At 36.3% G+C, this 12,645-nt stretch overlaps 1 protein-coding gene across 2 annotated transcripts in view; it reads right to left on the bottom strand.

The window, feature by feature from the left end:
- mad1l1 (mitotic arrest deficient 1 like 1) overlaps nt 1–8,921 on the bottom strand; it is a 103,637-nt gene extending 94,716 nt beyond the window's left edge. Inside the window, exons 1-8 of one of the 2 annotated variants that reach the window (XM_051703835.1) lie at nt 8,862–8,921; nt 5,814–5,990; nt 5,522–5,662; nt 3,023–3,202; nt 2,423–2,547; nt 2,080–2,161; nt 1,222–1,352; nt 970–1,084 (exon numbers count right to left, since the gene is read on the bottom strand). In XM_051703835.1, coding sequence (XP_051559795.1) covers nt 970–1,084; nt 1,222–1,352; nt 2,080–2,161; nt 2,423–2,547; nt 3,023–3,202; nt 5,522–5,662; nt 5,814–5,960 — 921 coding nt within the window. In that variant the 5' untranslated portion in view covers nt 5,961–5,990; nt 8,862–8,921. The remainder of the gene's footprint in view (nt 1–969; nt 1,085–1,221; nt 1,353–2,079; nt 2,162–2,422; nt 2,548–3,022; nt 3,203–5,521; nt 5,663–5,813; nt 5,991–8,861) is intronic. The other variant, XM_051703836.1, reaches the window with a different exon arrangement.
- Nucleotides 8,922–12,645: the final 3,724 nt, after the last annotated feature.

Genomic DNA, 12,645 nt, shown 5'->3' with positions numbered 1-12,645 from the left:
CTCATCAACAAGGCATTCACAGAACTGCCACTCACTGGATGTTTTTTTGTTTTGGTTTTTGCACCATTCAGAGTAAATTCTAGAGACTGTTGTGCGTGAAAATCCCAGGAGATCAGCAGTTACAGAGCTACTCAAACCAGCCCGTCTGGCACCAACAAACATGCCACGGTCCAAACACTGAGATCACATTTTTTCCCCATTCTGATGGTTGATGTGAACATTAACTGAAGCTCCTGACCTGTATCTGCCTGATTTTATGCACTGCACTCCTGACACACGACTGGCTGATCAGATAATCGCATGGATGATTGTTGGTGCCAGACAGGCTGGTTTGAGTCTTTCTGTAACTGCTGATCTCCTGGGATTTTCACACAACAGTCTCTAGAATTTACTCTGAATGGTGCCAAAAACAAAAAACATCCAGTGAGCAGCAGTTCTGTGGATGCCTTGTTGATGAGAGAGGTCAACAGAGAATGGCCAGACTGATTCAAACTGACAAAGTCTACGGTAACTCAGATAACCACTCTGTATAATTGAGGTGAGAAGAATATCATCTCAGAATGCTATTTTGAGATGTGGGTTGGCGCTGTTTTGCCGGCTGTTTTTAAAGCCAATTTTACAACTTCGTTGTCATGACAATGTAATGTCAACAAACCCCAAAACCCTAAAATGACTGTAAAAATTACAATTTAAACAACTATATAGCTCAAAGAATACACAAGTTTTAACAGAAGAATTAATGTAAGTGCTTTTATAAAATTATAAGCCTCACATTTCTGCTTTTAAACCCTCCAAAAAATTGTCCCCATTCACTTCCATTGAATGTGCCTCACTGCAACCTTAATTTTTGCTTTTTTATAAAGAAAGGGGACGAGTCAAAAATACTTTTTTGTGGTAATCAACTTTACGCCACAAATGCTGTCGATTGAGCTTAGCTTGTATTGAACCTGGAATATTCCTATAATGTACCTCTTTCTCCAACTCCAGTTTGAGTTTCTCCTCCAACACTCTCTCCATTCTCTCCAGCTTCCTCCTCAACCCCTCCGTCTCTTCTTTCAGCAGACTGTTGTTCTCTTTCGTCTCTCTGAACGGCATAAGAACAAATGGAAGAGGATAAGATAAATGACACAAAAATTATGGTGTAGTTACGGTTATCGTTATTATGATGATCTACCACAGAAATTAGTTGAAAATGACCATGATGTTTATATTCGTGAATACCTCAAAAAACAGTTTTCCTCTCGTAGACGTTTCATCTCTCGCTCCAGCTCGGGCAGTCTGGCCACATCAGATTTCATGTTCTTCACAATCAGAGAGTCTTGCTCCAGAAGAACCAATTGCCTCTCCAACTCCTGCAGATGGACAACAAAAGTTAAAGTCCCACAGACGACACAAAACACAAATAAAGGGCAAAACAGGGCTCAAAATTAAGGATGGCCCGATGGCGCTGGGTCAGTGCGAGATAATTTTTTTAGCCTGTTCATTGAAATGCCACATGCCAGTAGTTTGTTGTCAGAATTTTTCATTTGCTGACCATGTATGTGGTTTTATGCCTTGCAAACTATATATGGGAACATTGGAAACACTATTGCAAACTATCAAAGGCTCTGAAGTAGGCCTGTTGCGATTATTAAATAACCATCTGATCGCGGTTATTTGCTCTAACCGCGGTTGTTGTGCACTTCAAATTCCAATCACATTTCAATGCCCAAATAAGGGAATTTTAAGTGAATATATAAATGCCATCAACGGCATGTTTGCAAAGTCTTATATGGAATAAAAGATATAGAAGCCTCATCGAAGTCAAATGATTCAACACACCAAACTAACAAGGAACTATGCTTCTAACCCAGGTAAAGAGCTGTAGTTCCAACCACACAACTTTGCCCTAAAACAGACAATTAATCGTCATAATTGCAACTACTTGTTTGACAGCCAAATTTCATAATCATGACAGCCCTACTCTGAAGAGTGAAAATAAATGACTTTTGCATGAAAATGGATGTCATTTAGGAGAAAGCAATGTTATCAGTTATCCAAAACATTGTACAAATTAGGAGAGAACTGAAACAGAAATACCTTAATCTTGAGTTCACTATCAGTGTTGGTGGACTGAGATGACTGCAAATTCTGGTACCTCTGACTGATGTCCTGAAATTTCCTTCAAGTGACAAATGAAAAACACCAAGTATATTTATTGTCTTTGTTTTCATTTAAAGTAATAGTTCAACCAAAAATAAAAAATTATTTCATGTGCATGAAAAAAAGACTCCTTCTGTGTTCTGTATTAGAAAGAGAGTCATATGGGTTTGGAACGACATGAGGGTGAGTAAATTATGACCGAATTTAAATTTTTTGGATGAACTATTCCTATAAGAAAGAGTAAGAGAATGAATGTGTGTTGATGTACACGTGTTCGTACTTGCGTTTAACCTCCAGTTGTTCCTGCAGGGCCTGGATCTCCAGGTTTTGGGTGGAGAATTTGGACTCCTGTATCTGGATCTGTTGATTGAGCCTTCGTGTCTCGTCTTTCAACTCACTGATCATCTACAACACAAGATGACGACTTTAATTAAAGACATCATGAAATCTAAATTGGAACTTTGTGGCTTTTAGACCATGTCTGTTAACTCTGAGGCCACCTATATGCGAGTGTATTCCTACAAGTTGACAAAAACATTTAGCAGATACTGTATACACTAAAAATAAAATAAATTTAACTTAACTGTACTTCTCCAGGAAAAAGGAACAAAAACATTGATGACTCATCTTATACACTGTTTTACACAATTTAATGCTCTCTAGAATGAGAATGTACCCTCCCCCTAAATTATAAATACCACCTGCCACTGAAAGCAACTGGCAAATCATAGTTTTGCCTGCTATGACGTAAACTAAAGATTTGCCCCACCACCCAATGTCCTGTTTTAACAGGAAAGAAAATAATAATTTCATGTGATCTTTAATAATACTTAAATTTTCTGCTCTCTACAAATACTCATGAACACACACAAACACAGACCTGTTCTGCCTCTGTAAGTTTGCTGTCTTTTTCGTTTGCTTTCTTGTGGAGCTCCTCTAGGTTACGCTTTAAAGCCTTGTTATTTTCCACTTGTTCATTAAGGGCTTGATTTGCTTTCTCTTCTCTTTCTTCCAGACGTCTGATCTTTATCAGTAAGTCCCGGCTACGGTCAATTTCCCTCTGTAAATGTAATCAGACAGACACACACACAAATCAGATTAGGCTTTTCACAACAGAAAATGCCCAGTCTAGTCTTAAGCACCATTCACACCGCGACAAAGAGACACAATCTCATATTTTTTTTTATGAGAGCAGAGTGACTTCTGGCTACATGGGCAACAGTGACCATTGACGACAAGATGTGGGCGTGGCAAGCGACGCGACAAAGTTGAGAAAAGTTTAACTTTATGAAAATGATGAGTAACATCCGGAAGCGACTACCAATGGGAGAGAAGGCAGTGAAGTTCACGTCATCCATCTCCTGTAACATACTGGTGTCGAGTGCAGGCAAGACAGATGAGAAGTTATAATGTTGAGGGATTTCACTGTTCAGTATCATTTGTCTGTAACCACATGCATGGATATAATAAAACAACAATGCGTGGAAAATCGTATCAGATACTGTCAGCAGTATGATTCATACTTTGATAGTTAATTTGTCATGTTAACCCTTAAAATGCTGAAGGCATTTAAAAAAATTTCCCCTTTCAGTGGCATGCCCAACATTAAGGCTTAAACCTCTACAAAAAAAAAAAAAAACAACAAAAAAAAAAACAAATAGGGTCAAGTGTTTGGTATGATTTTAAAGAAAACTTTTCTATTTTTTTAATGATATAGATGATAAATTCTGAGACTCTCTGCCTAAGAAATTGTTAAAATCTGAAAATAAACTTGAGCCAAAAATGTACTTTTTTTCTTATTTTTCTTTTTTGACATTATGTATCTCAAGGTGCAAATAAGGTAGCTCTGAAAAACTGCTTTTGTTTTGTTCTCAGTCATGTAACCTGTAACTGAGTAAAGTTGATAGGACAAAGCAATGAAAAGTTATAGCATTACAAAAATAATTTATTTTAGTGTCCAAAAGCCTCTCCAAACAAATAAAACAATAATTGTACATAAGAACTAATTACACATGCAAATACAACAATGACTAAAGGTATGCTCTCCCTCCAAAGCATGCAGGCAAGAGTAACAAGATATCATTCAGTTCCATTCTGTGTCATTTGAGCCATTACGGAGTCTGTGTCATGTACTTGGCGCCATCTCCTGGTGTCCTTATGTAATTAGATTGAACGATCCTCTCTGCCCATATTTGGATGACTTCCACCTATGGTCGCAGAGATCTGAATCCTAAAACAATTGGTTTAGCATTCCATGATGCTGGACAATGTACTACATCACTTCCGATTAAGTCATCTGGTCCGGGAAAGCTAACGTGTTTTTAGCCATTTCAGCCATATCACATTATGTGCTGTATGCACACTGTGCTTTGTGTCGATTATCTAATGTTCTATGCATCCGATTACATTGGGTGTGATCTCATTTTAATGATAATACCCTCCTCTAAGTACTGGTATGTGATATTTTGTGTTTATTTTTCATGAATTTATAAACAAAAACACGACTTATATAAGCAACACCTGTTTAAATGAAACTTGTACTTTGTCAAAGACATGTACTTAGCTATTACTCGCTATATTTGTCTGTGTGTAAAACAAATAGGCTGGTTGTATTCTACTCTTTGAGAGCTTTCCGAACAAAATATGACACATGGCTATTCGATCAGTTTTCTGACAATAATATGCAGTGTTGGTCAAGACCGTAGCTATTAATATTTTGATATGCAACATGCACTGCTGAAGGTTTTATAAAACACTCTCTTGCAGAATGTTCATTTTCACAGGCAAGCCAGTTTTACTGATTTCTTGTCAAATTAGTATGATATCTAAGTTTAGCCAGCAGTAAATCTCATCTGTGATCAGATATTCTAAAGCTATGGCCATTTGTGCAGTCCACCAATAACGTTAGAGCGACAGCAGTAGGAACGCCCACTAGCGACTTTACACTACAATTACTAGCGACTTCCAGCGACAATGGCGGTGTGAACGGGGCTTTAGACGTTCCAAATCATATACTAAATGGTGTTTAAAGTGTTTGTTTACACTGTTTAGAAAGTGTGCATTACAAAATACTATACTATAACTAGAGGGGTTTTTTTCCTGAAGAAAATGTGAGTGGTGCTTGCCTGTGCAGAACTGGCCACCACGATGTGGGTGTTTGCTGGGAGGATTTTAGCATGTTGATGTGCGATTGCTCTGGTGTTCTGGGTGGTTGCTAAGATGTTGCAAGGGTGTTCAGTTTGGTTGCTTACTGGCCCATGTGATTTTTTTCAGCTATATAAGGTGATTGTATATCCAATAGCTAAGAAAATTAAATGCACGCCTCTCCTCAAAAAAAATTGTGAAAGAGCCCTTGCTTTTCAGAACTGTCCTAGCTCACCTGTAAGTCTCTGGAGCTGCTGTTTGCCTCTTTCTCCAGCTCTATTCGGGCGCGTTTGTGACTGAGCTCCATCTGCTGTTTCTCTTGAGTGAGTTGCAGCAGGCTGGTATGGGATCGGATCCGCTCGGCTGCCTCCTCCATCTACCAGCACAACAAAAGAATTTGATTCAGTTTCAGTAATCTTCTCTACACATAAAGAGATGTCTGTGTTATTTTTATGAAACAGTCACTGGAAATAAAAATGTTCCATAAAAAACAAGGGTTAAATTGAAAGAACTATATTGTGACTTGCCTCCACTCTTTTAGTATAGAGTTTCTGAAGGTCACTTCTGCCATACGCTGGCTCAGACTCCAGTAAAGAACGCTCTGGACAAGAAATCAAACTCTTGAACGACTTTAGCGTTGAGAAGATTGTGGTGTCGTCCTCCATATCGTCCATACTGACAAAATCTTTATATGCTCCTCTGCTCTGCAAGAAGTTAGAGTATAAAATGGAAAAAAAAAAAAAAATAAATAAATTATATTGTGTATAAAATAAAAATATAAAAAAATATCAATTCAGAGATTTAATATTGTATATCTTCTGTACAGCTTTATTATTTTATTTGTTCCTGCAATTTTCTCACTGTCCAAACCAAAACAAAAGACTTCCGGACAAAATAATAAGCTACGTTCGGGGCTGTTTTTTTGTTTTAACGTTTGCCATCATGCAAGACTGTCTTTTATTTCTCTTTTTATACATTTTGGATTCCAGTTTGTTAACAGATCATGGCCATAGTATATGGAGGTATTCTGTTTTTTCTATTACTTACTGTAGTTAACATTTACATATCTCTAGTCCCATGTTGAGATGTGGTTACTGTCAAAGGGCTTCACAAAATTTGCATAAAAACAACAAGTAATGGTACTTCTTGGGAATATATGTGCCAGCTATAAAGACCTACAGTTTACTGTGTCTATACTTTCCTATAAGGATGCCATTAATCTCACATACAGTTGTGCTCAAAAGTTTGCATACCCTTGGAGAATTGGTAATATATGTACCATTTTTAAAGAAAACATGAATGAGCAGGCAAACACACATTTCATTTATTTCTTATGGGATTCATATTCAATTGTAGGATATGAACAGAATGGCACAATCATTAAACAAAACATGGCAACAATGAAAAAAATGAAATGACTCCTGTTCAAAAGTCTGCATACCCTTAGTTCTTAATACTGTGTATTGCACGCTGTCATTGATGCTAAAGGGGGCAGTCTTTTACAATAGTTGTCTATGAGGCCCCAAATTCTTGCAGGTGGTAATAGCTGCCCATTCTTCTTGGCAAAATGCCTCCAGGTCATGCAAAGTCTTTGGTCATCTTGCATGAACTGCACATTTGAGATCTCCCCAGAGTGGCTCGATGATATTAAGGTCAGGAGACTGTGATGGCCACTCCAGAACCTTCACCTTTTTCTGCTGTAACCACTGGAGGGTCAACTTGGCCTTGTGCTTAGGGTCATTGTCGTGCTGGAAAGTCCAAGAGCGTTCCATGCGCAGCTTTCATGCAGAAGAATGCAAATTGTCTGCCAGTGTTTTGATAACATGCTGCATTCATCTTGCCATCAATTTTCACAAGATTCCCCGTGCCTTTAGAGCTCACACACCCCCAAAACATCAGTGAGCCACCACCATGCTTCACAGTGGGGATGGTTTGGACCCCTCTCCAAACATAGCGCTTATGATTGTGACCATAAAGCTCTATTTTGGTCTCGTCACTCCAAATTACAGTGTGCCTGAAGCTGTGAGGCGTGTCAAGGTGTTGTTGGGCATATTGTAACCGGGTATTTTTGTGGCATTGGCGCAGTAAAGGCTTCTTTCTGGCAACTTAACCATGCAGCTCATTTTTGTTCAAGTATCGTCGTATTGTGCTCCTTGAAACAACCACACCATTTTTTTTCCAGAGCAGCCTGTATTTCTCCTGAGGTTACCTGTGGGTTTTTCTTTGTATCCCGAACAATTCTTCTGGCAGTTGTGGCTGAAATCTTTCTTGGTCTACCTGACCTTGGCTCGGTATCAAGAGATCCCCGAATTTTCCACTTCTTAATAAGTGATTGAACAGTACTGACTGGCATTTTCAAGGCTTTGGATATCTTTTTATATCCTTTTCCAGCTTTATAAAGTTCCATTACCTTGTTATGCAGGTCTTTTGACAGTTCTTTTCTGCTCCCCATGGCTTAGTATCTAGCCTGCTCAGTGCATCCACGTGAGAGCTAACAAACTCATTGACTATTTATACACAGACTAATTGCAATTTAAAAAGCCACAGGTGTGGGAAATTAACTTTTAATTGCCATTTAAACCTGTGTGTGTCACCTTGTTTGTCTGTAGCAAGGCCAAACATTCAAGGGTATGTAAACTTTTGATCAGGACCATTTGGGTGATTTCTGTTACCATTATGATTTAAAAAGGAGCCAAACAACTATGTGATAATAAATGGCTTCATATGATCAATATCCTCAAATAAAAGACAGTGTTTTTGCATGATCAGTCATATTTTCAAAATCAATGCCAAAATTTCACAATTTCTGCCAGGGTATGCAAACTTTTAAGCACAACTACATCTATTGGTTTAAATGAACCATGAATGTAAACACATAGTAAATTAGAGTACATTGAGGGTTATGTGAAACAAACATGATGCTGCCAAACTTGAAATCATTTTTGGGCATTATAAGTACATTTTCTTTCAAAAATGCTGTCTTGGTAGACAGCTCATTAGGTTTTGTGACTAAGTCTTCTTTATGGAGGAAAGAAGCTTACAAAAACGTTATGTGGCAGTACCATGGTAGAGTGACGGTATTAGATGGTAACACTACGATACTTATATATATATATATATACATATTATATATATATATATACACACACACACACACACACACACACACACACACACACACACACACACACAAACACCATATTTGTGTACCATGTTATTTACACGTTACGTCAATTAATATGTAGAAAATCCATGGTACTGTCATTGTACCATGTTCTCAAAAAATAAATAAATAAATAAAATAACACCACTACATCGTTCATTTTACAACGGAACTTACATTAAGAGTAGAATGAAATTATTATTACAATATTTTTTATGAAATAAACATTATTATAGAAGTATTTATAAAGTTATCCCACACATGCTAGTTTTTAGCTAGCAACCGCTCAGCTAACTTAACCTCAAAAAATCGTTCAATCTAACAAAACGCCGTTAAAAGCAGAGAATATAAATATTCACTACAATACGTGGATTTCTTGTAAAATAATTCAAAGGTGAGGGAAACTACGTACCTGACTACTTCCAGCTCTCTTGGCGCTTGAGCGTCTCCGGTTTGAACTGTTCTTTCTTGTGTCTGAAGACATGAGCGATGCTGCGTTCAATAATACAACAGCGCCATCTGCTCAGTGGGAGGAAGCGAAAAAACTAAATCAGAATCAGATTTATTTATTATTAATAATATTAATATTATGAGATCGCTTTATTTGAAAGTATAAATGTGCTTACATTGGGATTTGAATTGGTCAAGCTAACAAAAAATGTACCATAGTATTACAATGTTTTGAGGAGATGTGTCATGGCTATACCATGTTTTTTACACATTTGGGAGTCTAGGCCTAGGGCGTAGATTGGTTATTAGATGGTTGCAGTCTTGCAGATTGTTAATAGACAAACAGATTGCTAATAATAGTCAAACGAAAACAAAATATTTTGCAAGAAATTGTTCAGTAGCATATCATTTGTAATAGGAAGCCTTGAAGTTTGGAGGAGACACTATTATTTATAGGCCTATCAATAAATGCATGTAGTATAAACTGTTGTGGTGTTTTTTTTTTTTTTTTTTAGATATATGAAATGTGCATGCTGCAATCAGTGTATGCATGAAACCAACATGGAACCAAACATTATATTTCTACAAACTTGATGCATGTTTTTAAACTAGATTTTTGAAATATTTCTAAAATTATCATCATTTGTTGACGACCCACATAACAAAAAACACTACTACTACTACTACTCCTACTACTATTATTAATAATCATAATCATAATAATCATTATTAATAATAAAATTGCAATAACAGAAAATACACAGGACACCACTGAAGAGAGGTAGGTTAGATAAACAGTCTGAAATAAAACTGAAATGTCCATGCATTTCCAAAAACAAATCAATAGCAATGTTAAGAAGTTTAATAACTGAATGACAATAGATAAAAAATCAAATCAGCTCATTGAAATTGAAAACTTCAATTTAATTGCTGCCTTAACTGTTTAGGTAAAATCAGATGAAGCCAAATTTACAACCTACAACCTCATTAGTTAAATGCACTTTTTCAACCACTTTGAACTGAATTACTGATAAACGAAAGCCAGCTTGAATTCTGCAAACTCATAAAATCAAGTAGAAATGACAGAAATTGTTGTGACAAGTTACATGATTGAAAAACAAATATGTTGTTATAACAAAATGTAGATTCTTTTTTACGCTGCATAACTGGTGATAATGTGGCTGTATTTAAAGAGTTACTTTAAGATTATGGTTAAACATAATCTGAAATTTAAAGATGCGTTTCAAAATTACCTCATTTGCCAACTTAGTATAATGGCTGCAGTCTGCAACAATGCATGCACATCGATTCTGTTACATGTTGCGATTCTTGAGAGAATCGAATTTTAAAACGTCTTCCTGATGGAAAATCTATTTTTAATGGAATTACAAAATTCCAAGTTAAAATTAATATGCAAATATAGTGATAGTTTACATTATATAATGATCATAGCAGCAGTATGTCATCAAATTATGGAGAAAAGCACTGGGCATCTATCTATGCGCAGTGTAGTCATGTGCACTTTCAACATTTTGAAGAGCAGATTCAGGTGTCTGGATCACAGTGGTGGAGTGATGTTGATCGCGGTAGTCTGCTGCAACCTCCACAACCAAACACTCAGAATTGACCCGCAAGATTTTTGGGTGATGTTACCTGATTTGCATAATTCCTTTAGTGAGTCGGGTGTATAGTAGCCTATAGTTTGATTGCTAGTATGTCATGTTTTCCTTTAAATCCTGTGTGTGTTTCAGGAGACATATTCACATTTGAAGAGGAAGTGTGAATGTGGATGTGAGCTTGCCACACGGAAAATGAAAATTCAATCAATGCCCAGGTAAAAATCATAGGTCATTGGATCATTGGTTGAACAATATCTTACCTGAAAATTTAACACGTGAAGTCTATATAGGATGCAAAAAGTTTATATATATATATATATATATATATATATATATATATATATATACACACACATAAAAAATCAGAATCAGAATGAGCTTTATTGCCAAGTATGCTTACACATAAAAGGAATTTGTCTTGGTGACAGAAGCTTCCAGTGCACAAACAATACAACAACAAGACAGAGATAATAATAAAAAGTGAATAGAAAATAATGTATAGAAATACACAATAAGACATATATGTATGTATGTATATATATATATATATATATATATATATATATATATATATACACAATATACAAATACAAATCTGATATATACAGATGCAAAGGAATGTAGTGGCAGAAGAGGTAGGGTATGTTGGATGAATATAAATAGACTAAGCTGTGTATTGCACATTAATTATTGCTCAATGGGGCAATTTAACTGTTCACGAGATGGATAGCCTGAGGGAAAAAACTGTTCCTGTGCCTGACGGTTCTGGTGCTCAGTGCACTGTAGCGCCTGCCAGAAGGCAACAGTTCAGAAAGGTAGTGGGCTGGGTGAGTGGGGTCCAGAGTGAATTTTCCAGCCTTTTTCCTCACTCTGGAAGTGTACAGTTCTTGAAGGGAGGGCAGGAGGCAACCAATAATCCTCTCAGCAGTCCGAACTGTCCTTTGAAGTCTTCTGATGTCCGATTTCGTATATAGATAGATAGATAGATAGATAGATAGATAAAAACAACATTTTAAAATAAAGTTAATGAAAAATAATAAAAAATAATAAAATTTAAGAAAAAGAAATATTTATGGCCATTGATTTTTTCAATTCTCCCACTTATGGCAGATGTGCCAACAACTTTGGATCCTGAGTGTTATGAATGTAACATTGGTCTTCCTGTATTTTAAATGCAATCTTTAAATGTACATAAATGTATGGTAACATTTTACAGTAAGGTTCCATTAGTTAACATCAGGTATCATAAACTAAAAAATGTATTAATCTTTGTTAATGTTAGTTAAAATACAATTGTTCATTGTTAGTTCATAGTGCAATAACTAATGTTAACATATCCAACTTGATTTGTATAAATGTATTACTATATGTTGAAATCAACATTAGATTACATATGTTGTAAAAGTATTGTTCATCATTAGCTTAAGGTAACTAATGTTGCAAACGGTTGTTAACAAATGGAACCGTATTGTAAAGTGATACAAATTTACTGATATGGATAATGACTGTCAAGAAGATGTTTGAGGTAAAATTACAGGTTAAATTTTTGTTTCACAGGCTAAACATTTACAGAAAAAATTAGATGAAACCTAGTGGTGTTACAAATATTCCTGCAATGCCTGCCAAGGCCTTGCAGTTTATCTCCAACCCTACTCAAAAACACCTGAACAAGCTAATCAAGGTCTTCAGGTTCACTCGTAAATTAGGCAGGTGTATAATATCAGGGTTGGAGCTAAACTCTGCAGGACAGTAGTCCTCTGGGACCGGAGTTGAATAGCCCCTCACTATACTACGTACTTGGCAATCCAATGAAATTGTTAAGGATAGGGATCCCATTTATTTATTTTTTTAAATGGAAGCATTCTTCAGACATTTGTTTCATTTGAGGAAAATGAAGTTTCCATTGCATGTGATATAAACAACTACCAACTAACTGTAGCACGGTACTTACAGTCAGAGAACCACACAATATAATGTGTTGGTAAAGTATTCAACTCAAAATTTCTGTAGTGCTTAAGTTTTGGTAGTTGCCACCTCCACAATCTTGACAATTTTTTGATAACATACCTTCCCTACTACCAAGGGAAAACTGCGACCCTTGAGCGCATTAAGTACTTACTCGTAGTA

Source organism: Myxocyprinus asiaticus, chromosome 7 (assembly GCF_019703515.2).
Source record: "Myxocyprinus asiaticus isolate MX2 ecotype Aquarium Trade chromosome 7, UBuf_Myxa_2, whole genome shotgun sequence".
Taxonomy (NCBI): domain Eukaryota; kingdom Metazoa; phylum Chordata; class Actinopteri; order Cypriniformes; family Catostomidae; genus Myxocyprinus; species Myxocyprinus asiaticus.
The sequence above is the reverse complement of the archived record's forward strand: the minus strand, read 5'-3'. Positions and strand labels throughout refer to the sequence as shown.